We start from the raw sequence: 27,216 nt of genomic DNA on the forward strand, positions 1-27,216 counted from the left end.
AGCCTAGCTGAGTCCCAGAAAGTCATACCAGTATGTAAACCCGAAGCAACTATGGGAAGTGGGTTCCTCCCAGGGTTTTTCCCAGCCTCCAGCACGGATGTGACTTCCTCAAAGAGTCCCACTGTAGTAAGTGTGCAGAGTAATCAAGGAAGACAGGCTGGAGTAAGACAAGAGTTCAGCAGAGGAGTCCGTCAAGAATGATCACCCTCGCCCCACCTGTTCTCCATTTCTTCTGGGAACTCTCTCTGGTTACCTTATTCCTATAGTTGCAATATTCGAACAGGCTAAAAATTCATCAAAATCACTGCCCTCAATGTTCCCACTCCCAATCACTTCACAGAAGATCCAGTCATGTCCTGAAACATAAGCTTCGTCCATGGTCCTTGCTCCTCTTTGAGATAAACGGTCCTCTGTTCACATCTTCCAAATGAAAAAAAAAATCGTCGCTCACTTCCTAAGCTATTCTAAGAATTAAAGGAGAGAAATGAAACATGGGGAAATGCTCAGAGGTTAAGAGCACTGGCTGCTCTTTCAGAGGACCCCAGTTCGGTTTCCAGCACCCTCATGGTGGCTCACAACCATCTGTAACTACGGTTCTGGTGAATCCAGGGCTGGCCTCTGGCCTCTAAGCACACTGCATGCATGTGATACATTAACACTTGCCCACATAAAAGATATTTTTAAGCCAAGTGGCATGGTTCACACCTTTAATTCCAGCATTCAGGAGGCAGAGGTAGTCAGATCTGTGAGTTTGAAGCCGAAGCCAGTCTGGTCTACAGAGTGAGTTCCAGAACAGCCAAGGCTGTTTTTGAGAATCCCTGTCTCAAAAAACTAAAATAAATAAATAAATAAATAAATAAATAAATAAATAAATAAATCTTTATTTTAAAAGAAAGAGCTCATAGGGGAGAGATTTGGCATGCATATATACATATGGGTCATAGGGGCCACAGGAGCAATGGCCAGCTCTGTAGCCACAAGCTCACACCAGAGACTCTCAGCCTAGAGGGACACACAAGGCCACACGGCATAGTGATCTGGGTGAAGCCCAGCCTCAGAGTGCACTTTGTCATCTAGCAGTCAAGCGAGCTTAGAAATTTACACACCATTTGAATCTCCGATTCTTCACCTGAGAGAAAAACGGAAGCTGCAATACCAACTGGCTGTAAAGATCAAGAGATTTGAGAGATATCTGTATCGTTTCTGTAAGCTGTGCCAAAGTGCTCACCTAGGTTTTGTACTTTGCACCAACCCTTCAAATAGAGCAAAGTAGTATCAAAAGTAAAACAAACGAACAAAAGAGTAAGAGGGAAATATATGATGGTCTTTGCACAACGCACAGAAGACTGGAAGGCTGGCTCAGGACATTTTCACAGTGCTGTCAGTGATATGGGCAAACCCACCCACGAGGCCCTTTCTGGTGAGCGTGTGTCTAGGAGCAGATGAGCTAACCATCACAGGGCACTTTCAGTACAATCAGTTCTACAAAACCTGTGAACAAGACTGGACTGATGGCTCAGCTATTATAAGGGCTCGCTGTTCTTTCAGAAGACCCAGATCAGACCCAGACCCATGTCAGATTAGCCCAGAGCCACTTCCAGCCCCAAGGGATTTGACAGCCTCTTCTGACCTCTTCAGGCACCTGAACACAGATGCCATACACCCACCCAGACACACACATGCACATAAATAAATGTGCATTTTCAAGGTGGTATCCCCCTCACTCCTTGCCCTTTCTCTAACCATTGGCCTTCATTTCTTTTCCCACATGCCCTCACCACCAGGTTTTAAACTTACTCAACAAGGTACTAAGAGAAGAAAGCTGAAGAAGACAAATCAATTCCCTGTCTTCCCTAGCTTTTTAGAAATCTAATGAAAACAGCTACAAGCAGACAGACATGTACAGGTCAGTGCAAGTTACATTGTTGTCATAGAATCAAAATGGAGTGGACACAGGAAGCAACAGGGCTGACTCCACAGACACACAGAATTCCAGCAAAGAAGACCCTTCTGAGAAATGAGAAGAAAACAGATCGGAAATTAGAAAGGCAAGATGGCCCCAAAAGTCTAGTCTAGTGCTTGAGGAACTGAACCAAGTTTACTACAGAATTACCAGTTCACAAAAGGAACTAATTTATGGAGAATCTACAGGACTGTGCTCACACCCTTCTCCTGAGCTCATTTTCATATCCTGTGTTCGTTCTCCTCATAAGCAGCTTAGGTTATGGCAAAGAGTACCTGAGCTGCTTGCAACATGATAAAGCAATTTATGGTCTGTGAGTCAATGTTCCTTCCAAGGTTACGATTTCCTTCTCCATAAAATGGTGTGTTACAGAATTAGCATCTTTACATGACAATAATAAACATACATAGGAGAAAAATTAAGAAGTTACATTCATACTCTCACCAAAAAAGAAAAATAAGATACTTAGGATAAGTTTAGGAAGTGTTTAAAGAAAGAACTCTGTGGTGGTTGATACTGGCTGTCAACTTTACAGGTTCTAGAACCACCTAATAGGCTGACCCCTGGGCACGTCAGTGATGGTGTTTATAGATTGGGTTAATTAAGTTGGGAAAGTCAACCCTTACATGGGTGGCGCCATTGCAGGGGCTGGAGTCTTACAATGAAAGCAGGAGAGAATAAACTGAAGATTAGAATCTCTGTGTGTCTCTCTCTCTGTCTCTCTCTCATTGGCTTCCTAACCACCCCTGTTGATGTTTGAAGGAGTCCCCCTATATTTCTTTCTAGAAGCTTCATGTCTTACATACAGTCCCATGATAAATTTTCTTCTGAGACATTTCAAGCTCCTGCCAACATGACTGTCCCATTATAATAGACTGTACCCTCAAACAGTGAGCCCCCCCCCAAAAAACCTCTTTTCTTCCTCTGTTGCTTTTGTCAGGTATTTGGTCACAGTAGTGAAGAAAGTAACTAATCCAGACCCTATAATAGAATTATGAAACACCAACGAAAGAAACTAGAAGAAAGCACACGGAATAGGTGATCCTGAATTGGAGGGACTGATCTTGGTAAAATGCCATTATTCAAAACAAGTCCAGATTCAATGCAAAATGCAATGCCCATCAAAATACCAATAACTCTTCTCAGAGGAAGAGAAGATAATACTAACATTCATACAAAGCCATAACAGACTCCAAATAGCCAAATCAGTCCTGGGTTGAAACAAAGTCTGTAAGAATGAGAGCATTTGATTTTTAAACATAGGGCAAAGCTATAAAAACCGAAACACCACTAATATGAACGTCAGCACATAAATCAATAGAGCATATTTGGAAACTTAGAAATCATCCGTGTGTCTTGCCCTGACAACTGGTCTTCAATGCAACTGCCAAAATGTGTGTTGGAGGAAAGATGGTCTCTTCAACAAGTAGTGATAGGAAAACTGGAATCCATACGAACAATGAAAGCAGAGCCTTGTCTCCACTCAACTCAGATCTGCCAATGGCAGCTCCAGGATGTTGGCAAAGGCAGCTTCTTACTGCATCTGTTTATCGTGTGTGTGTGTGTGTGTGTGTGTGTGTGTAGGTCGGAGGACAACTGTCAGTTCTCTCCTCTGTCATGTGGGTCCCAAGAATGAAACACAGGAAACAACCTACCCAAGGCAGTGGATGGCAAACTCCAAAAGCACAGGAAACAAAAGCAAAAAAAATGACAAGTGGGATTCTTTCTTGTGTTCATAAGCACGGTGCTTGAATGCTAACACTATTGAATGGCGTGTGTCTCCCACAAACCTTGTTATCACATTGAAACAATACCAGTCTGATGTAGAAAAAAGGAAAATAAATAAATAAATAAATAAAAGTAAAAGAAGAAAGCAAAGACAAAAGGTAAAAGAAAACACTGACTAATGAAATTATTTCAAACTGAAAAGTGTCTGCTCAGCAAAGAAAACAAAGAATGAGAAAACAGCTTACACAATGGGAAAGATGTGCACTTGTTCTTTCTGAGAAAGAAGTGGGGTCCAGAATACACGGGGACTCAGATATTCAACAGCTGAAAAGGTAGTCCAGCCAAAACCAGGCCGATGACCTGAGCACACATTTTATAAAAGGCTGTATAAACAGCCATGACGTGTTTATAATAAACCTCCATCCTGATGACTAACCGAGGAAATGCAAATCAAAACCGCAATGAGACATCTTCTCACCCCAGTTGTCATGGGATGGAAAGACAACAAATGCTGATGACAAATAACAACACATATAAACAATCAATAAACAAATAACAAAACATATAAATAATTAAACAAATAACAAAGCATATAAATAATAAATAAACAAATAACAAAGCATATAAATAATCAACAAACAAATAGCAAAACATATAAATAATTAATAAACAAATAGCAAAACATATAAATAATCAATAAACAAATAGCAAATGCTGCCCATGAGGAGAATGGAAAACTCACACATTAATGCATTAGTGCAGTTAGTGGAGGCTCCAGAAAACTGGAAATAAAACCGCATGAAACCCAACTGTCTTGCCCCTAGGTACATCCACCAAGGGGACAAAATGCCAGGTCATCCACACTCATTGCAGCACTGCCCAGTCATTATTCAGGTCCCCAACAGTGGCTGTCCATGGATGAATGGATTAGGAAAAAGTAGTGTATATATACAATGGAATGATAGTCTGTCATGAAAAAGAGTAAAATTCAGACATTTATGGTGACCTAGATAAAGGGCACTGTATTAAATAAAAGAAGCACTTCATGTTCTCATTCATGCATGGAAGCTTACCACATTGGTTTCATAGAAATACAGAGTAGCCCAAGGCCATGCTGATGTCCATGACCAGGGCTACCACAGGAGGCCATGTTGATATCCATGATTTGGGTTGCCAATGAAGACTATGCTGAGGTCCATGGTCCATGCTGCAGCCAGAGGCCATGTGAACGTCCATGATCTGTGCCGCTATTGGAAACCATGTGGAAGTCCACAGTCTTTGCTGCTGCTGGCTGTTGTGGGCAAAGAAGCTTCTTTTACGGTGGTATCAATGGCTGCGGGCTCATAGTTGAGAATGAGAGACCTTGAGGACATCTGTCACGATCTCTCCCTCCCCACCCCCAGAAAGAAAGAGTCTAGATGGGAAGCCACTGAAAAGAGTCCTTGAAAATCATGATAGGGACGCTGAAGAGTAACTCTTCACAGTGGATGGCTTCTGGTGAGAGGGGGCGTGAAGGACTCAGTCATCTTTAAGGGCTGGCCACTGGGAATTTGTCCGTACCCCAATGAGTATATGGCAACAGACAATACAAATTGGACTTGGCAATTTTTTTTTGAGGGGAGGGCGAATGGTGGGAGGGTGGACCTGGGAGGACTTGGAAGAGTGTGTGATCAGGGTGCATTGTGTAAAGCTCCCAAATAATCGATAAAAATATTATGTTGGAAATAAATAAATAAATATTGGCTATTTAGGAAAAAACAAAAGAAATACAGAGTAGAATATGGGTTACTGAGGCTAGAAGGGGGATGAAGGAGGTGAGACTAAGAAGATCAGTTTGTAGCTACAAAGCTCCTGTGAGGTACAGGATGAGTCCTGGAGCAGGCTGGCATTTGGGAAGAGTGGAGTTCATGATTGCTGTGTATCTCAAAATAGCTAAACAAATGGTCTTTAAAGGTTCCCAAAACAAAGAAATGATCAGAGCTGAAGAGATAGCTTCAGTGGTTAAGAGCACTTGCTGTTTTTCCAGAAGACCTGGGTTCGGGTCCTGGCAGTGGCATGATAACTCACAACCACTTGTAACTCCATCTCTGGAGCATTTAACCACTGAAAGTACCACACACGTGGCAGACAGATACACACAAGCACATAAGTTAAATAACAAAATTAAATAAATAATAAGTGTTTGACTTAATGGCATAATAATAGTCTTCCTTTCATTGTTACACTTTATATACATACAGCAAAATCTCAATTTGTACCAATAAATATGTATAGTTATTATGTGCCAATTGGCAATAATAAAGAGGGACAGAAAAAATAAAGTAAAATAAAATGTATCTACCTGAGAGAAAATATGTAGTGTCTCATCACCCCTTATTTACGAAGAGGATTGGGTTTTTTCGAGACAGGGTTTCTCTGTGGTTTTGGAGCCTGTCCTGGAACTAGCTCTTGTAGACCAGGCTGGTCTCGAACTCACAGAGATCCGCCTGCCTCTGCCTCCCAAGTGCTGGGATTAAAGGCATGCGCCACCACCGCCCAGCTATGAAGTGGATTGGAAACTAATCAATTAGTCATAGACTCCACCAAACCTAACCAATGGGACTTGTGAGCCAGGCCCAGGAGTCTAACGTCCTTTCATGGTGTGGCGAGAGCAGTCTTTCCAGGTGAGGAACTCCCCACTGCCAAGGAGACTGGCCTGCGTCCAGCTGTCCTCTAACTCACCCCTCCACCCTCCAGACTCAGAAACCACAGACAGAGGACAGAGAACAGATGACAGACTGCGTTGGCAACTGGCCATACCCCAGGGCCAAGGTATAGGAGACTCCAAAAGGGAGTGGGAGATGGAGTTCTGGGTTCCCTGGGGTGGCATATGGGTTCCTGGGGAAGTGAGAAGAAGGGAGAGAAGAATGAAGGCATCGTAGGACCAGATAGAGACAAGAAAGCTGGAAACGAGTGAGGAGAGACAGAGGATGAGGAGAAAGAAGGGTGCCTCTGAGCCCTCCCTAACACACACCACTTCCATGCCACCCAGGATGGGAGCCACATGGGTACCACATAGAGACAGGTGCACAGTCTGGTCTATCTCAGTGAACAGCTCCTTTGACATTTCAATCTTTCATTCATCTCTCTTCAGATCCAAAAAAAATGGCCACTGAATTTGGATACTGGCTTTGTGTAGACCATCCATGCATCACACCAGCATTTAAAGCCTTTCAGAGTTGTTTAGTGAGTTTAAAGGTTCTTGAAATATTCACAGAGAAAGAACAAAGGATAGATAGATAGATAGATAGATAGATAGATAATAGATAGATAGATAGATAATAGATAGATAGATAGATAGATAATAGATAGACAGACAGATGATAGATACATAGATAGATAAATAGATAGATAATAGATAGATTGATGATACATAGATAGATACATAATAGATAGACAGCCAGACAGATGATAGATAGATAATAGATAGATAGATAGATAGATAATAGATAGACAGACAGACAGATGATAGATAGATAGATAATAGATAGACAGATAGATAGATAGATAGATAGATAGATAGATAGATAGATAATATTTAATTTGATCATCTCCAGTTGTGTCTGTTTTCCTACAAACAACATAACTTCATTTTTCCTATGGCTGGAAAAGATTCCATTGTGTGCCTAAGCCACATCTTCTCTACCCACTCCTCTGCTCTGGACACCGAGGCTGGATCTGTAACAAAGCTGTTGTGGATAGAGCTGCAGGAAACACTGATGTGTGTGTAGCTGTGACGCTGACGCGGGGTCCTTAGAGTGCATACGCAGCAGGGCTGTAGATGGGTCACATACATTTGCTTTCAGTCATTTGAAGAACCTCTATACTTATTTCCATACTAACTGAATTAAGTCTGTCGCAATAAGATGAGTGTCACATATATTACCTCATTTGTGGATCCTAGATTTTACATAGATACATAAAACCATGTGTGTGCACTTCACACCCAAGTGGAAAGGAGACGTCTAGGGAAGAGAGCGGGACTAAGGAGAGGGGAGAGAAGCGAGAGAGGGAGGTAGTGCCAAGCGTGTCGTATGCTCAAAGCACTTCATACACTTCTGTGAAAACAGCCTATGTGTGAATCGATCATGGTTGTCAGTTTGACTGGATCTGGAATCAACTAAAATTCAACCCTCTGAGCTCTCCCGTGGGGGATTTTCTTGATCGCATTATTTCAAGCAGAAGACCCACACTAAATCAGGGTTTCTTGTGCAGCCCAGATTAAGAGACATGTAAGTTTTGCTTGTTGCCTGCTTGTCCTCACTCTTGCTGGCAAGTTCATCTACTCTGTTGCTGCTGCATTCCTCCACCAGTATTAGAAGCATTCTCTTCAGCTCCAAAGTAGACTGAAGCCCAGCAGCTCTCCAGGAATCCTCCAGCTTCAGTGTCAGATCGGGAATATGGAGACATCCAGCCTCGTGAACCGATCAATTGCCAGCTCTCAGTCTCTCCACCATGAGACAGCCATTATTGGGCTACCTGGGCCACATCATGTAGCCAATCTAATAAACCCCCTTTTAAAATATATGTATTCATTCTATCAGTTCTGCTCCTTTAGCTAACTGGGACTAACACACCTTATGCAGCCCAGTATAGTAAAATAAAACTAAACATTTAATTTCCAAACGAAGCCAATATTTTAGAAGGTGGTTTTCCTTTCTGAAGCAGCAGTCTTAGGAATCAATGCACAGACCCCCTGCAGAACAAGCAAACTGCTGAAAACCATCTTGACAACCAGTCAAGCGAAATTCTGTAGTGAACAAGTATTTATTCAGGGTTGGAGAGATGGCTTGGTGATTAAGAGTACATATTGCTCTTGCAGAGGACTGGCATTCAGTTCCCAGCACCCTTAACTTCAGTTCCAAGGGGATCTGACACCTCTTCCGGCCACCACAGGCTCCCACATTCAGATGGGACATATGCATACACAGGAGCACACACACATACACAATAAATCAATTAATTGTTTCAAAAGATATTTATTCAAGAAGGTCTGACATTTTGTAAGAGCAACAGTGCCTGCAACCCTACGTCCACTCCCCTCCGCCCCACCCCTACTCTGCCCCCACCCCACCCTGGCTCCTTCTCACTCTCTGCAGACTAGAAGCCTGACTCCAGGCAAGTACAGCCAAGACAGCTGCTGCTTTCCTAGATCCAACCTAGTCGTGAACTGGCAAGATGTAGCCATCCCTCACACTGCAGAAGCTGAATTCCAGAGAAGCGCAAACAAGACACTCCCTTCTTTTATGTGCATACCACCTGTGTCCAGAGCGATGTATGGATAAATAAATTAACACACCAATCAAGAGGCACAGATTAGGACCAGCAAGATGGCTCAGGGAGGGCCTGGAGAGATAACTCGGGAATTAACAGCACTTGCTACACTTGCAGAGGATCTGGCTTTGGTTCCCAGTATCCATCTTGGGTGACTCACAACAGCTGCATCCGACACCCTCTTCTCCCCTCCAGGCATGCACATAGTATACATGCATACACGCATTCAAAACATACACTTAAAATAAAAATAAATCTTTAAGGTGGCTCAGTCAGTAAAGGCTCTTACTACCAAACCTGACCACCTGAGTTCAGTCCCTGGGACCCACATAGCAAAAAGAGAAAACCAGTTCCTGCAACTTGTTGTCCTCTGACCTCCATACATGTACCATGATGTGGGTGTGGGTGTGAGTGTGTGTGCACACGCATGCGTGCGCCTGTGGGCAGGACTTGAGAATAACAGTAATAAAGAAGAGGGAGTGGTAACGATATGACTCCTACACCTAAAAATACTTATGTGTTAAGTCATGGTTCTGTTGCTATGAAAAGACACCATGAGCAAGGCAACCCTAATTTTAAAAACCATTTAACTGGGCGCTTGCTCACAGTGGCAGAGGTGTAGTCCACTATCACCATGGTGCTGGAGGAATAGCTGAAAGCCACATCCTCATCCACAGGCCGAGAGCGACAGAGATGCTGAGGCCAGTGTGGGCTTTTGAAACCTCACAGCCCACCCCAGCTGTACTCTCCCTCCAAAAAGACCACACCTACTCAGACAAGACCACTCCTCCTAATCCTTCTAATCCTCCTCAAATAAGGCCACTCCCTGATGACTAAGCATTCAAATATTGAGCCTATGGGAGCCACTGTCATCGAACCACCACATAATCCAACCCCATACCTGCTAAAGAAGAAATGCATTTGATTAAAACGTAAGCATCCATGTACACTGAGGCTGATTCAGCTCCTACCACATCACCGTTGCCACAGTGTATCACAGATTAAGATCTGCCCTGCAACTTCATTGTACTGCTGTTTTTTAACCCTTACACTCCACTTTGTGCCAACAACAGCCACACAGTCCCTACTGATTGTAACAAACAGCTGAAGAGGACCTGGAGCATTTATACACTGACAGGTGGGGCCTCCGGGCTTAGGGGACACCATGTTGAGCTAATGAGACACCAAATAGCACACTTAGGGAAAACGGAAGCTCACAGATTTGATGAGATGTGTGAATTATCAAGTTACACTAACTTGTCTAGTTAACGGTCACCTAAAGAAGGGAGAAATGAGGTAGTTTTGAGCCACCAGGGACCATACACTTATATCAGGACCCAATAAAAGCTGGTCACCAGGATACAGGACCATGGATGGAAGGGTGTTGTTGCTAAGTCACCAGGATGCAGGACCATGGATGGCAGGGTGCTGTTGCTAGGTCACCAGGATACAGACCATGGATGGCAGGGTGTTGTTGCTAAGTCACCAGGATGCAGGACCATGGATGGCAGGGTGCTTTTGCTACATGGGAAACTTTACAGAAGCACAGAGAAGAGTGAAATTCTAAGGCACAAGACAGGTAAACACTAAGAAATGGTAAGACTATGACAAAGACAAAACAGGAAATGATCATCTGTGTAGAACCTGGGACCTGGGATCTGGTGGAAATGTCTCCACCCACCCACTACCAGGCTCTGTTAACAGGCTTGAGCCCTTCCTTCCCTGTATACTGTGTGTGGAGGGAATGGGTTCAGTATTTAGTGGGGATTTTTCGGTTTGTCTGGGAATTATTGTGAGATAGTTAGAGGTGTTTCATTAATTTTACAACTTATGCTCATGTATTTGGGGGTCAGTCATTTATTCAATGCACACAGAGGTACCTGGAGGATCCTTGATGCCGTACCATGTCAGTCTTTGATATGTTAGTGAAACAGATGTCGTGTAGCATGGATGAAATTTTATGCATGGCAGGTTGCCCCTGTGACATACAGTGTTATATTTTCCCTTCTCCCTGAAAGATAAGGAGGTTGGAAGATTCTAGAGTCCTGAGAAGAGACAGAGTGGAGACAGTCTCTGGGGCATGGAAGGAGAAGCTGAAAGAAAACTGGTTTCGTTTCTCTCTCAAGGAACAACAGGTGCTCCTCCACCCTGCCGCCGACTTTAAATGACCCTTGGCAACTCCTCATAGGCAGGTTCTTCCTGGAGCAAGGAAAGGGCAGCCATTGTCAGGGATCAAAGGGCAAGGGGAATGGAGGTCTGGGCAGCGCGGGGTGGGGGAGCAGTGGTTCCTGAAAGCCAGCCTGATTTTCAGACCTACCGGCCATAAGTTTCGTTTCTGGAAATCCCCTTGTATCTCTCTAGGGTTGGTTTTAGAAAATGTGAGGGTAACCCACACACACCCAACTCCCTCGCCAGTGTGAGGTGAGCAGGCCTCCATCTCCCCGCCCCAAACAAAAACACTTAGCTGTTCTCCATCCTGCCATCCTCCCGTCTAACCCTCTAGACATCACACAGCAGGTGACCACAGTGATTGCCCTGCACTCAAGAAAGTGCAAAGAAAACCAACCCCCGAACCCCACCCCACCCCACCTCCAGATTCAGGCTCTGGTTGGCTGCGTGGTCTTGGAAACACCGCTGGCTCTCTGGACCTCAGACTCTTCATCTGAAAGCTGAAATAATTGTCCCCAAGATTTCCAACAACCCTTTCTGTTTTGACGGAGGATGTGCGGATGTGCTCAAATTCTAAAATTCTACTCCTCCTTCAGAGACGCCCAGAGATAAGAATCACAGCCTTTCATTCTCAGGGGCCATCAGTGCGACAAAATGTCTGGAGACATAGTATACACTGGCTGTATTGCAGCACCTGAATCAGTACGATGGCTGTCATCTGACATGATGTGCAAATCAGTGTAGACTCCTCACTTGTGATGACTCCCCTCTGAAGGGGAGGTTATCAGTAGGTCAAGGCATAGAGGAAACCTTGCAACCTTTTGATGTGGGATTCCCCTCTGTATACTGTGAATATGTTTTATTACCATTGATTAATAAAAAAACTGCTTTGGGCCTATGGCAGTGCAGAATAGAGCAAGGTGGGAATTCCAAGCAGAGATAGAGGAGGAAAAAAAGACAGAGTTGGAGAGATGCCATGTAGCTGCCAAAGGAGAAAGACGCCCACCCCTGAACCTTACTGGTAAACTCCGAGCCTCATGGTAAAATATAAAATAATAGGAATGGGTTAATTTAAGACGTAAAGGTTAGTTAATAAGAAACCAAAGATATTGACCAAGCAGTTTTGTAATTAATACAGTTTCTGTGTAATTATTTCTGGTCTGGGCAGCTGGGAAATGAACAAGCAGCCTCTGTATAAGCCCTTTGCTTTTTTTTTTTTTTTTTTTTTCATGCACCAACTTCTGGGAATAGAGAATTGGCTCAGTGGCTAAATATGTCAGGTGAATCAAAACTACTTGTAGCTCCAGCACCAGGACATCTGACACCTTCTTCTGGCCTCTATGAGAACCTGTGCACGTAAACTCAGAGAGACAGAGGAAGGCAGAGAGACAGAGAGACAGAGACAGACAGGCACACACATAAACATTTAAAAGTAAAGTCTTTAATTACAAAAATTATCACAACATATGTGGACACTCAGTTCCTTTAATTTGTCCCCCAACCCTTGTGCTCCAGCAGGAATCTGAAGAAGGGAAGATGCTTTGTCCTGGGACCCACCATCCCCTCCCCAGAGCCTTCATGATGTCATAGATGTTGATGTTGACCAAATCTCTTGGCTTCACAAGTCCAAGCTCATCCTCAGAAGAACCCCCCCCCCCCATGCCTATGGGAGGTCATCATGCGGTTACCCAGTACTCATCCTGAAACACTATTTGGAGACAGACAGCCCCAAATCACTATTCCTTCATCTATAGCCTACTTGCTGATGGAGTTTCATGATTCTCCAATTCCAAAGGGGAATCTCTCCCGAAACACTTCTCAGGATCCTTTTTCTGCTATTTTCAGTCTAGTTTAGCCAAAAGGAGACTCTGGTGGGTAACAGAGGTGGATGATCCAAAAGTCAGGTTCCTCCCTCCTGTGCCCTGATCACAGCATCTTCCACTGTCAATCCTTGCCTCTCTGCTTCCTCTGGCTATGGAAACAACTCGGAGCAATCACACAGTGTCCGATGGCCTCTTTCCCTGCTCATATCACTGGGGCTCTAGGAACAATACGACACTACCTTGTATTTCCACAAAGGTATGCAGGTAACAGCTCTAGGCATGCAGGTAACAGCTCTGAAGAAGAGAGATACCAGCCCAGGCCTCCAGAGCCTCAAAGATGTGGAGGAGAAAAGCTAGGTCTCAAAACCAAGGTTTTTTCATCCAATCATAGATGGGGAAGAGCCTTGTGAGGCCCAATCCCACCTAAGGGAGCTAAGAGCACCTGGTATAAAAATGGCTGACTTCCTCCTCTTTCTCAGAAATGATGGAACCAACGTGTCTGAGTCATTCTCAGGGATTCTCAGCTCAAATCCCAGCACTTGGGAGGCAGAGGCAGGCGAATCTCTGTGAGTTCCAGGCCAGCCTGGTCTACAGAGTGAGTTCCAGGATAGCTAGGACTGTTACAGAGAGAAATCCTGTCTTTAAAAACCAAACCAGACCAAAGAAAAACAAAAAAAAAGAGTGAAAGCTGAGCTGATCACTGGGATCGGCTTCTCATGGGCCCTTGGGCTTCTTAGCTAGTTAGCCGAAGGTCTACTTTAGGAAAGTGGCTTCTCCTACCATCTGGTGACTGATGACAGAGATGTTACCCCTAGGATCTTTGTAAGTGGAGGCAGTGTTTCCGACCATCTGGGTAGAGAGGCTCGATACTACCTGAGCTATGTTGGGATGCACAGAAAACTTCTTATGACTGAAGGTCAAGAAGAGAGACATCTTTGGGCCTCAGTTTCCTTGCCTACCAAAGGAAATGTGATACCCATTTGTACTATTCAGGACACCAAGGGCACTAAACCCAGGGCTGTGAGGGGTGGTCATACAGAGCTGCCCATCCGAACCCAGGGCTTGTTGTTGCCATCAGTGTTGGCTCCGATGAGGGAGCTTGATGAAGATCATCTGTGTAACCCCAAAGGCTCAACACCCCTCCCACATTCCTGATAGACGGTCTTGGAAAACATGGCAGAGTGACAAGAAGCTTTCAGGAGCAAATGGCCAGCAGCTGTTTTATTAGGGCAATCCTTGGGATTTCACACAGGGAGCTTGGATGGGGAAGAAGGTTAATAAGTAACTTATGTGACATAAGGGGCAAAGTCTGGATTCAGCCCACATCTTTTGGGTTGCTTTTGTCTCTCTAGCCTGGGTATCTGAGCCTCTTGAGACTTCGCTTTGGTTAGTGGAGTTTTCCTGTGCCCATCTTCATTCTAACACTGGATGGGGCTTCCCAAGGCTGTCAAACAAATTCACAGGATCTTCAAGTCCTCCATGTGCAGCTGGGGCAGCTAACACTTGGGACTCCTCATTCCTGTTCATTCTCCTGTATCCACCACCCCATCCTGCCCCATGCTAGTTGATTTTGTTGCACTAGTGGGTGTGTAGAGGGAAACAACAATATTCTGTGAGACAGGAGACTGCTCTTTTTCAGGGGATCCCCCCCATCAAATAGCCTGAGGGAGGATGGGCCAGAGAGAATAAGAACTGTCCAGAGTCTCTGCTTAGAAACCTGACTCAGGCTGTGTCATCTCTACTAGATGATTCTGGTGTTTCTACTTAAAATTCAGTCTTGTACCCCCATTTGGTTGACGAATCGACCCTGATTTTTTTTGTCTATTTTGCATGTTTATCATATTTATTTGTTCTGTCTTCCTTTCTAGAGAACCCTTCCGGAGAGTAAAGGCCACAGGCACTCCCAAATGCGTAGAGCCAACTTGACATATGGAGGGTGCTTCAGGAGTGTCTAGGGAAGTGTGTGTGTGTGTGTGTATTGTGTTGGTAGGACAACAGAAAGCTGAGGAGAGCCACAGTATCACATAAGGGGGTGGGAGGCTGTCTCAGTGAACCTGACCTGGCCTCTAGTCAATGCTGGCTGCCCAAATGGATCCCAGGAACCTACCCTGGCTGTCAGAGAAGGCAATAATCCCTGTTGTTGTCCTGACCCATGTGTAGCCTACTGTGGGCAGCTTTCCCTTCATGGCCCACCCATCATCCCATGCAGCTGCACAGTGGGTTTAGCTTTGTCTTGGCTGGAAGACTCCAAAACTTAACCAGGTGAAGTCATTTGCCAGAGAGACTTGAACCTCTTTTCTGAGTGGTGTGGCCCTCTTGTGATCTGTCTGGCTCTGCCCAGTGACCTGCCATGGGCAAGCCTCTTACATTGTTCTTCTGTAGTTGGGGTCCTCATCTATAAATGGGGATTTTGCCAGAACCGGGAGTGGACTGTTTTACCAAGCTGCTATTCTGAAATGCTATTCTAAGGCCATGGAAGTGAGTGCACTATGGGGGACACTGGAAGGGGCCAGGAACACACTGTGTCCCCACACTGTGGGAAAGGCAGGTGCTTCCAATTCCTGCAGGTCTCAGAGGAAACACCACCTACATAGGGGCCAAGGGTTAAGTATCCTGATCGCTATGGTTGGGCAGGGCACCATCTAACAACCCTACGCAGGGGCCTGGATAACAAAGAGGCCCCTCCCTAGAAGGCAACTGGGCTTGAAGGGCCTACTGCCACCTGTTATATAAGGGCTCTCCCCACACCTGCTCCAACACACTGCCAGAATCCACTTTTCTTGGGACAGTGTCCCTGACTGGATCCAGAAGGTGAGCGGACTCCGAAGCTGGAGCCTGATGCTGGGAGAAGCTGGAGAAGCTGAATCCTGGGGCGGGGGTGGCGTTGAGGGAACTCAGGCTTGCTCTGGCTTGTTCAGGGTATTCTCGAGGTTCTTTTCTGCCAGTGCTGCCCACTGTTGCCCTGTTCTCAGGGTGGCGCAGGCTGGAGTAGAGGTTGGGGCTGCGGGCGTGTTTGCTTGGCATTCTGTTATCTGTGTGGCATGGTGTCTCTGAGCTCCGGCTTCCCTGGCAGATATGAGCAATGTGGCAACATGCTGTCAGCGCGCTGGGAGATTTACTAATAGATTGTTGCAAGGCAGGGAAGGGACTGGAGATGCAGCTCAGTTGGTAGAGTGCTTGTCTAAGAAGCAGGAAGTTCTGGGTTTGATCCCTAGCACCTCATTATGTGGGTATGGTGGCACAAGTCTGTCATCCCAGCACTCAGGAGGCAGAGGCAGGAGGATTAGAAGATAAAGATCATCCTTCATTATGTAGCCAGTTTGAGGCTAGCCTGGGCTACATGAGACCTTGTTCTTCTGGCAAAAGGAAGTGATTAACAGGCCTCATGTCCCACACAGGATTGTCCCTGCCTCTCTGCTGTCTGCTAGCCAGGTCCTGACTTCTCTGGGTTTGAAATAAGACTCACCATCAGGCTGGTGGGAGCTGGGGTGATCTGTGCAGTGAATGCCCTTCTGTGATTGCTTCTCCCCCAACTTTTGTCTCCCTCCCCCTCCTCCTGCACAGTGACAATGCTCTAGAGGTCTTTCCCCAGCGGCTGGCGTTCCAGGCCTGGAGGGCTGACTTGGTATATGGAGGAACATGTAGCTGATGCAGAGCTGTGAATCACATACTCTACATGAGACATACTCGATTTGCCCTCTGGGTGTCTAAACCGTGTGGTCACTGGGAATGCGTATGGGTTTTTGTCTCTTGACTGGGCTAGCTTCCCTTATTTTTTACTAGCCCCTAGTCATTCAGCCAGAAGGCCATGCTGCTGGGCGTGCTGTGTGGTAAGATGTGTGTTTGATCTGCCGTACGGGACGGAGCAGGAAGAGGGGTATCCTGAGACAAGGTCAGCTTTGCTTCAGTCTGTGGCAGCTGTCATGGGGCTGTCAGGCTTCAGAGCGGGCCCACTGGTGAGCCTGGCTGCTTCCGCTTCTGCCAGAGGTTGCATGTCTGTGGGGTGGAGACACCAGCCTGTCTTCAGGCAGTACCATTCACTGGGGCTCCACGGGAGACAAGTGTTCTGTCTGCCATGGTTAGTGGCAGCTGCTCAGCACATGTGACCGTTGACATCTGAACAGTGAGGGACAGGTGCGTCGTTACCTACCTCGAGTGAGTTAACCTAGGGAGCCACATTGGCTATGGCTGACATTTATAGGGTAATAAGATTATGATCAAGGAGAGTTCCGTGCAAATGTTTGCTTCCTATGCTGCACTGCTACTCAGACAAAGAGAAATTTTTTGAGCTGAGACTTAGGATCCTAACAAATGTGACAAAAACCTAGCAAGCTCCAAAGATCTAATTCAGATGACTGGCAGGTAAAGAAGGCCAGGTACTGAGAAATTGGTGACACATTAATCTAACTCAGGAGCTTCGATGTGTTCAGGCCCTGGCTTCTGAGGTGTGCCACATGAGTTGGATGGCAGAACAAGTGGGAGTAAAGGGTCTGTATTGTATCCCAGCTCTGACACCCCAAGGAATAAGAGCTTGGTTCTGAGAGCATCATTTCTCTCTTCTAGGGCTCAGTCTTGTCCAGGTGCTAAGAAATTACTCAGATTAGTGCATGTAAAGGGCTTGGGGCAAAGCAAGGGCTATCTGCATAGGTGGTGGCAGCAAAGCCCCTGGGCATCAAAGCGAATGCAGGAGATCCCTGCAGGGAGAAGAGACAGTGTACTCTGGAGGGGTGGGAGGACACAGATCCTGTGGCAGGGGAGATAAGGGGACTATAGAACCAGAGGGAGGTGAGGAGGACACAAAACCCAGGGCTACTGTTTTTATCTGGGGCCCTGTTAGCATTTAGATCTCAAATATACCACAAACGCCTGGTCATTAGCTGTGGTTCTATAGTGAGATGCTGGAACCTTTAGGAGGGTGGACTGGGAGGAGGAAGTTAGCTCATTGAGTGAGACCCTGGGACACACTCCTCTTTCCTGGTCACTCCCTGGCTGCATTAGGTGAACAGACCTCCTTTGTCATGAGCTTCCACGAAGGCCCACGTGATGGGGCAAAATGACTGACACCTCTGAAGCCATGAGCCACAGTGAATCTTCCTTCCTTATAAATTGATTATCTCAGGGATTTTGTCATAGTGACAGGAATCTGACAGACCGGTAACTCGGCCCCAGCAGATCTGGGAATTGCTCTGTCTGCCCATTTGCAGCTGAAACTCAACCTTGTGTCAGGGCAAGATGGATAAAAGTCACAGTTCTGTGCAGCTGTGCAGGACTGAGTTTTCTGCCCCAGAAACAAGGACAGATCATGCACTAAGCTTGTTTCAGTGTCTTTCAAACACTTTTGATGGTAGGCATTCCTCCAAGATCATGGATTACTTTCTTTTGTCTTTCCAGGTTTGAGGCTCCGTGGCCCTATCCTTAGGAGAAGCCAGCCCCGCCATCATGAAAGGCATCCTCATTGCTGGTGTCTTTGCGGCGTTTGCCATCACAGTTATAGGTGAGAGAAGCCCCCTTCTGGATAAAGTCTTCTTTTTCACCACATCAGAGCATCCTTGCTCTTGGCAATCTGGTACATTCTACCAGGCCTGTTGTGTTATGTGAGACCCATGTGTCTACTCTGCCTTCAGAGAGACCACTCTGCTGGTGGTCAGGGTTGGTTCTTCCTGTTGATGACTGATGAATAAGGAGGGGAATCTAGTGGGCATTGCTCTATCTCATAGCATGAGTTTGGGGATCTTCAGAGGACAGTTGGGCATCCCATCTGGATCTTTCTTCCTGTAGTGGGTGTAGTGCTCTGGGAATGTCTACTGGTTGTTGACTTCTGTGAATATTTTCTTCCCTAAGACTCCCTGAAATGTACACAGTGTTCCTCAATCTCTGAGGGCACTGGGAGCTGCCCTAGTGAACCCCAAAACTGTCCCGACAGCGATCCAGTGACTGAGTGGATAAGTTGTGTGGAGTCCTCGGTCAACTCCACTCTAGGTGAGTGGGGCTGCCTCTGTCTCTGGGACTTGTGGGATGTGCTAAAGAGGGTGGGCACAAGGAAGACATCTGAGCCGGGGCTGTGCTGTGCTGTGCAGTGAGACTAGTGGGTTATGAAGACGACTCCCCAGTGGCTGAGGTGAGCAGGACTGCATGGCAATACAGGCACAGAATCAAACAAGCGAATAAACCCTGTGGTGTCTTGGAAATCAGTCCCACTGACCAAAACCTTGCTGTAGATACATTTTTGGATAGATGTAAACAGTTAGAGCAACTCAGAGCTAAATAAGATGCAGGTATCTTGCCTGGGACATGTATGTTTTTCAGCCATCTCTTCTCTCAGCTTCCTGGCTCCTTTCTCTTCTAGATCAAATATATTTTCCTTGGTAAACTCCTCCCCAGGCATTCTGACTGATGGGAACCTCTTGAGGCACTTAGAGTTCTTCTATACACAAAAGCTGGACAGCCAACAAATTGACATTGAAACCTTGCAAGGCCTTAGTCAACAATGGGGCTCAGGAGATAGGTCAATCAATAAGGTGCTTGCCAAACAAACATGAGGACCTGAACTTGTCCATCAGCATCTATGTAAAAAGACCAGGCATGGTAGCGCATGCCTGTAATCTCAGCAGTGGGGCAGCTAAGAAAAGGTGATTCCTGGAGCTTGCCAGTCTAAAACTGGTGGGATCCAGATCAGCTCAAGACCCTTTACCAAAAAATAAGTCAGAGAGTCATTGAGGAAATCAGTGTCGATCTTTGCCTCTTGAATGCTAGAATTGCGATTATATGCCAACATGGCCAATTAACTTTATTTAATGGTTTTTTTTTTTGTGTGGTTCTGGACATTAAATCCAGGGCTTCACATATGCCAGACAAACACTCTACCACAGAGCTACACTCCCAGTTCCTCAATTTATTTTGACCAATCCACATTTGACGTAACAGCCACATATAGCTAATGTCTCTGTACTGGGTAGCTCTGACTGGACTCTCATGTAGTTTCTAGGAAGGAGCCATAGATGGTACTGTGATGTCGTATCATATACCAAATCCCACTGTGCCTGCTTTATTATTTTTTGAGCTGTTAAGACAAATTAGTGGCCTGGGAGGGCTGTAGATTTGTTAGACTAAATCACCATCTTCTGGTGTCCCTCCTGAGTAACATTTATACCCAAACTTTCGACTTGATAATACATTGTCCCCCACAAAGTTCATGTTCAAGAATTGAGAGAGGTGGTTTAACAGAAAAAAAAAATCGTGAAAACTTTCAATCATGTGTTAAGTAAGTTTACAACTTTGTGCTGGGTCTCATTTACATCTTTCCTGGCTGCACGCCCACATAAGGCTCACAAGGTGTAGGTTAGCTAATGGCAGAGTTTAACCCATTCCTCTGCTAATACGATAAAGGAAGGAGTTCTCTCTGATGGGACAGGGCTTTCTTTGTTCTCCCCCCATTCCCCACCTAAGACATCAATATGTAGCCCTGACTGTACTGGAACTCACGATATAGATCAGGCGGACCTCGAACTCACAGAGATCCACTTGCCTCTGTTCCGAGTGCTGGGGTTTAAGCGTGCGCCACTATGCCCCACTGGCTTCTTGACGTTTTAAGAAACCTTCTGCAGTCTCTCCTAAGATATGCTCCTGTATAAAGCACTGTATCCTCCAGATGCTGCTCTTGCTGGAGTCTCTCCAGGTGCTAACAGTCTGTGTTTGCCTTGATGTAGGAGGGTCCCCGTACTCGTACGAGAACAAGTTCTGCTCAAAAGATAAGTGCAGCACCGTCAACAACAATACTGAAGTGTCCTTCACAGTGCGTGTGTCTGATAATCAACAATTCAGTTTTGCAAGCCAGTGCTGTGAAGGAGATGCATGCCCTAACAACAACAACAACAACGAAGGTTTGTACTGGGCCCAGCAGCCTGTCCTGTGTCACACCTCCATGTTCCACCCTTAATTTTCTGACCACTTTGCTTGGCTTGTGATGATGTGTCAAGACCAGGCACTTCAGCACAGACCTGGATGACATCAACATCTGACTTACCGCAATCACAAAAGAAACACGGAGGGTACTCAGGCAGCCCAAATACCATGCTTTCCCCTTCTTCAGTGAAGATGCAGATCTCATTTGTGTGGCAAGTGAAGCAAGTGCTCATTAGTCATTCTTAAACTTTGTGATCTCAGGGCCTCAACCACCAGTTTCTTTAGACAGTATCTCCTGCAGTCTAGCTCACATCAAACTTGCTATGGAGTCAAGGATGATCTTCACCCAGTCCTCCTGCCTCAGCCTCCTGAGTCCTGGGATTGTAGGTGTGTGCCTATAATATATACATATAATATATAGATGTGTGTCTCAGTAGCAAGAGAAACTTCCCAAGTCTTTTGTTTATATGGTCACTACCTGCTTACATTTACTAGGTTAGAAATTAAAGTGAAACAAATTCACAAATCTTAATTCATTTACTCAAAAGTAAAAATATTTAGCCAGACAAGGTGGCACATGCCTTTAATCCTAGCACTCTGTGATAGAGGAAGAGACAGAGGGATCTCTATTAGTTCAACACCAGCCTGAGTTACATAGTGAGACCCTGTCTCAAAAAACAAAAGCAAATAAAAAGTTTATTAATACTAATAGAGTTTTACAAAGAAATAGCTTCCAAAAAGCATTTAATAAGATTTATTTATTTTAATCTTACATGTATGAGGTTGTACGTATGTATACCATGCATGTGAAATGCCCACAGAGGCCAGAAGAGGGTATCAGGTCCGCTGGAGCTGCCACATGGTGACTGGGAACTGAACCTGGGAATTGAGCCTGTGCTTCTAATTGCTGAGACATCTCTCTAGCACCTCACCCTCAAATATATATTTTGAAAGAATGTTTTAACTTATAACTTAGAAGGAAGCTGGGATCTCATGTTTGCTTGTGTATTTAGTCTGATTTAATCTCGCGAATAATGTGGGGCTTCTGGAAAATTCTGCTGCATGCACGCAAGGCAAAAGGAGTAAAAGGAACAGATAACACCTTGATGCTGTATAAAATTGGTTTTAACTTTTTGGGATCCTTGCAGTGCCACAGGGATCCAGGAGGTCCTGGACTACAATCTGAGAAGTGGTCATCCATGTCAAAGTCTTCATTTAGAACCATTGTTCTTAATCCGTGGGGCATGACCACCAGAAAAAACATATTTCTGATGGTCTTAAGAACTCCCGACTGTAAATTAATTTTTGTTGCTACTTGATAATTGTAATTTTGCTACTGAGTGGTGTCCCAGTTCCTAAGACCATCGGAAATATGTTGAGAACTGCTGATTTAGAAGAAGAAAAATTTGTGAGCAGAGATGGTGAAGTTCATTATCATAAGCACAGACAGATAGGTGCAAGGCTGGTTCTCAATGTGATTTTTTTTTATTTTTATTTTTTGCTTTTCGCTCCATCACAATATGAAAATGGACCTTGTTCATCTGCTCAGGACAAGTCTTAATGCCAATCAGAAACCTGTTGGCTAATGCTTCAAACAGCTGACTGGCATTGAAATTGGCTACAGCTTGGATTCTTTCCTTTCTTGCTCATGTCAACCTCAGAGCACTGTGGACCACCGTTCTTACAGACTGGCTGCCCCATAAGGGTGGGCCTCAGGGGTTGTGCATAGGAAACGTTTGGACAAAGCATGTATCTTTAGGGATAGATCTGAGCTTTCCAGTGGCAGACCCTCCGGCAGCTTCTGCCTGCCTGTCTCCTCTTCCCCAGGGCAGTGTGATGGCATGATTCTAAGTAATGGCTTTCCTTTATCCAGGCCCTGAAGAAGAAGGTGGTGATGGTAATACTCGCGCCAACACCCAAATCCAGTGCCCTTCATGCTATAGCTCCAGCACAACAACAGACTGCAAGGAGGAAATCCGGCAGTGTTCCCAAGGAGAGCGATGTGTCCACATCATTGCTGACCATGTAGATGGTAAGTTTGGGACTTCAATTCCTTAACAGGGCTGGAGCTGAAACACGTCAGGCCTTGATTCAGGTGCTGAGATAAAAAAGCAAAAGGACTGGGAAGGGTAGAAGCAGAGCAGGGATTAGCTCAGGATGCCTTTCAGCTAGAGACTGCTCTATTTCCTGCCCTCCCAGATCTGAATAATCACACAGAAACTATATTAAATACAACACTGTTTGACCAATGACTCAGGTGTATTTCTAGCTAACTCTTACATCTTAAAGTAACCCATATCTATTAATCTGTTTATTGTCATGAGGTTGTGGCTTACTGGTAAGGATCTGGTGTCTTTTTTCCTTCTGGAGCTACATGGTGTCTCCCTGACTTCATCTTCTTTCCTCCTCTGTCTCTGCTTCCATTTTCACCTTACTATATCCTGCCTTGCTATAGGTCAAAGCGTCTTCTTTATTAACCAGTGCTAATAAAACATATTCACATCAGCCAGAAAGCCTTCTGCTGGTCGCCACTTCTGCTCTTAGTCCAGTACTACTTCTTGTTGCCTTTCTCCTGCTCTCCTGTGGTTAAACCCCAGACTCATTTATTTGACTTCATGACCCTCTGGCACTTGCTTTGGTACTAGGATGCCATTGCTCAGTAAGAGTGAATAGGTGTAATTTTAATTTATATATATATATATATATATATATATATATATATATATATATATATATGTTTTTTCTGTATCTTGAGAGGGGTTGGCTTGGGGCAGCTATGGCCATCTGGTTATTTTTTTTTTCTACAAAAGTAATCTGACAGTGCTGACATTTTGTCAGAGTATCCACCTACCTGGCGGCAGCATGCAATGCACATTTGCCTTTTGCTAGTGGAACAGCCCTGGGCCACTACTACCCTGTAGCTCTGTCCTTATTTTCTGAGGACAGAGTAGATCTCTACTTTGCTACTGGTTGTTTGTGATGGGTGTAGGGGGGTAGGGGTAAAAGGTGGGGGAGGGGGAAGAAGGCAGTGGTGCAAGGCTACTCAGCAGTTAGGTCTGGAAGTGAATGTGTAATGTTCTTCTATAGTACATTGGGTGGAACCAATGTGTCCATCCTGGCTAGTGGAACTCTTGGGAATGTGATCTAGTGACTTCCAAGAAGGAAAAAAAGTGGTACAAACAAAAAATGAATAACTAGCCTGTCTCACCTAAAATACAGCTCAGACTAAAAGGATTTAAGGCCTGCACCCAAATACAAATTTCATTTCAATTTTTGCTTGTCAACTCAAAGCCTACCCATAACCATGGAGTTTCCAGTGGATCCAAGCCTCTATAGATTTTCTTATTCCGGAATGTCTGTTCTCTCCCTCTCACTTTCTCAGTATCTCTGTGTTTATCTGTCTCTTTTCTTCATCCCCTGGAGCCTCAAACATGCAAAACATACATTGTACCTCTGAGTTAAACCACAGCAAAAAGTCACTTTCCTTGAAATGGTTGAGGTGCCCACATTGCCCTGGTTTTTAATTCTAAAGTTGTACCTAAAGGCAGCAAAAGATCTCTGTTCATCTCATGCCCGAGTCTCCTGGTGGTGTCATCTCATTGACACTAAAAGTCAGCAGGTCACAAATTTTCTTTATTGTTTTGTTCAACATCACTTTCAAATTCCTGTCAAGATGTACCTAGCACCACACTTCCTGACTCATGTTAGCTCAACGCTCAGCACTGATACCTGGGACAAAACAACAGCAACTTTTCTTTCTGGGGTTTGGAGGTCTCTTTCACACATTATACTCTGACAGAACCAGGTTCCTTATGCCTCTGGGAGCTCCCTGTTTCCCAGGGATGCTTGAGTTGCAGTTGGCAGATCCATAGAGGTACAACCACTCAGAAGTAGCTGCTATTTTGACTACATCATTGAAAGTGCTAAAGACCTTTTACTTTTTTTATCATTTTTTTTTTAAATTTTGCAAACCAACCACAGTTTCCCCTCCCTCCTCTTCTCCAGTTCCCTCATATCACCTCCCTTCTACCCATCCCCCCATCCACTCTTCTGTCTCCATTCAGAAGGGGTAAGGCCTCCCATGGGAATCAACAGAGCATGGCATATCAAGTTGAGGCAGAATCAAGCTCCTCCCCCACTGTATCAAGGCTGAAGAAGGCATCCCACCATAGGGAATAGGTTCCAAAGAGCCAGCTCATGTATCAGGGACAGGTCCAGGTACCACTACTAGGGCCTCATAAAAGACCAGCTACACAGCTGTCACCCAGATACAGAAGGCCTAGATCGATCCCATGCCGGCTTCCGAGCTGTCTGTTCAGAGTTCATGAGCTCCCACAAGCTCAGGTCAGCTGGCTGGAGACCTTTTTCTACAATAAGAAACTGTGTAAGCAGGCAGAACTTTGAGGTAAGATAGTGATGCTGAGCATTTCCTGTACACTTTCTGTTAACTTTCCTTTTTCTCAAGGAAAACTCAAACAGGAAAAAAATCAGACCCAGAGGAATGAGAACTGAGGGAAATACTGGAATTGGGGCTGGAGCCCAGGGAGCCCACTGATTCGTTCCCTTCTGAATGGAGAGTTGAAAGAAAGAACTGCCCCCGAGCCTGTTCCCCAGGCTTGCCTTTTTCTTCTTTTTCTCCCCCTCATCTTCCTCTCCCCTTTCCTTCTTCTTTCATTCCCTCCCCTCTGTGTTTTTCTTGATTGAGTCTTGCCATGTAGCTGAGGCTAGCTTTGAACTCATGATCTTCCTGCTACAGTCTCCCAAGCACTGGGCTTGCAGGTGTGCACCACCATGCCCTGTTTGTTCTTGGCTTTTTCATCTGACAGCTCCACAGGAACACAAGACAAGGGGCATCCAAGATCTATCTCCCATCCTTTCTTTAAGCCTGGATTAGCAACCCTCATCTCATAATCTTAGTTGCTTTTGGGGTTGGGTGGGGAGGGATCTGATTTCTGACCTTCATAGTTCTTGTACTGCTACTTTTTGGTATTCTTTACTCTGAACTTCTTCCTTGAAGTTGGCTGTCACAAGAGGGGCTCTACGGCTTGCAGATAAATAACTCTGCATGGGCTGAGGCTTTGGTGGTAGGGTTGTATAAAGTTACAGAGTTCTGACTGTCTCATTTGCATCTTCAGGTACTGTACATAACAAAGTGGAGCTGAAAGGGTGTTCTAATATTGATGAAGCTACTTGCGACATCCTGACTCCTGGGAACGTAACAGTTGGAGAATTCGCTTTCCAGATGGTTAGCTGCACAAATGAGATTACAACCACGACCCCAACCACAGTCACCACGACCCCTAGTACCAGCACAAGCATCAAAGCTTCCTTCATCTCCTCTGTCTTCGGCAGCCTCCTTCTTCTGAAGCTGCTATTCTGAGATCCCTGGGCTCTGCCCCACCCAGTGTCCCATGGGCGTCAATGCCCTTTCTGTTCACATACCTTCCAGTTTAGTTGCTCAGTGGGTTGGAAGTCACAGGACTCCAGGCAATGCTAGCAGCCACATTATGTCCTTTATTAAAGTGTTGTTTGACTTCTAGACAGTCTGTCCTGATATGTTAGGTGCTGGGTGTGGTTCAAGACCCTGCCCACCTCTTCTCATCTTGCCTGGAGGTAGGGTCTTTGCTCTGGAGATAGGATCTTCTTTGCCTCAGGACTCAATGATATCCCTGCTCCTGGTCCATATTGCTCCTGAGAAGATGAACCTGTGGCCTTGCTGGCACCTTCTGTTAGCATCTCTGTACTCCAGCATTCTACGTGCTACTTCTTGTGCAGTCACATGCAGGAGGTGCCCCAGCTGAGCCTTGTTGTGCCCTGTGCTGCTCCTAGTACCAACACAGAAGTTCAGCAGCCTTTCAGTCTGGTACGGCATCATGACATCTGGTTAACTCAGCAGTTGTCCAGAGACCCACAGCAGATGAAGGAAAATTGTCATCCCAGAGGCCTGTCACTATGAAGGCCCAAGAAGGGCAAGCCAAAGGATTGCAGAGAACCAGAATGCTCCCGCTAGCTGCATGATCAAATCTCCAGGAAGATAGAGGACAGAGGAGCTCAGAGCCTGGGATTAGGAGGTCTCCTGTAGTACTGTGCAGGATGGAGTGAGCTGCAGAACCCTGGTCCCTTCACTCAGAGAGTTAAACCTAATTCTCCATTCCACATCAGACACCCAGGGGACAAGACAGCCACTCAGACCCAAGCTTACAGGGTTTAGGTTTAACAGTAAGGTGGGCGTTGAGCTAATTTTGGATAAATGGGGTTTTCTGCAATAAAGAAATCAAAAGGTGTAAGTCATCAAGGCTCTTTATTGTAAAGAGTATT

At 45.4% G+C, this 27,216-nt stretch overlaps 1 protein-coding gene and 1 non-coding gene across 2 annotated transcripts; both read left to right on the forward strand.

Moving 5' to 3' along the window:
- Nucleotides 1-3,683: 3,683 nt before the first annotated feature.
- LOC130878896 (small nucleolar RNA U13) lies at nt 3,684-3,787 on the forward strand. The gene has a single exon (XR_009057509.1). It is a non-coding gene; the product is annotated as a small nucleolar RNA U13 (small nucleolar RNA).
- Nucleotides 3,788-18,435: 14,648 nt separating this feature from the next.
- Nucleotides 18,436-26,278, forward strand: LOC130877000 (ly6/PLAUR domain-containing protein 8-like). Its single transcript, XM_057773923.1, has 5 exons — nt 18,436-18,490; nt 18,838-18,975; nt 20,703-20,876; nt 22,772-22,930; nt 26,034-26,278. The coding sequence occupies exons 1-5, from the start codon at nt 18,436-18,438 to the stop codon at nt 26,276-26,278; spliced, it is 771 nt and encodes a 256-aa protein (XP_057629906.1).
- The last annotated feature ends 938 nt before the right edge of the window (nt 26,279-27,216 follow it).

The sequence above is a fragment of the Chionomys nivalis genome, chromosome 7, assembly GCF_950005125.1.
Source record: "Chionomys nivalis chromosome 7, mChiNiv1.1, whole genome shotgun sequence".
In the NCBI taxonomy this organism is placed as follows: Eukaryota; Metazoa; Chordata; class Mammalia; order Rodentia; family Cricetidae; genus Chionomys; species Chionomys nivalis.

What these genes read in the sequence shown, in the direction of transcription:
- LOC130877000 (XM_057773923.1), top strand. Translation starts at nt 18,436, where the DNA reads ATGAAAGGCATCCTCATTGCTGGTGTCTTTGCGGCGTTTGCCATCACA. An exon ending in GTTTGCCATCACAGTTATAG is followed by an intron (nt 18,491 to 18,837) that starts GTGAGAGAAGCC and finishes TTCTTCCCTAAG; the next exon opens with ACTCCCTGAAATGTACACAG. An exon ending in CAACAACAACAACAACGAAG is followed by an intron (nt 20,877 to 22,771) that starts GTTTGTACTGGG and finishes TCCTTTATCCAG; the next exon opens with GCCCTGAAGAAGAAGGTGGT.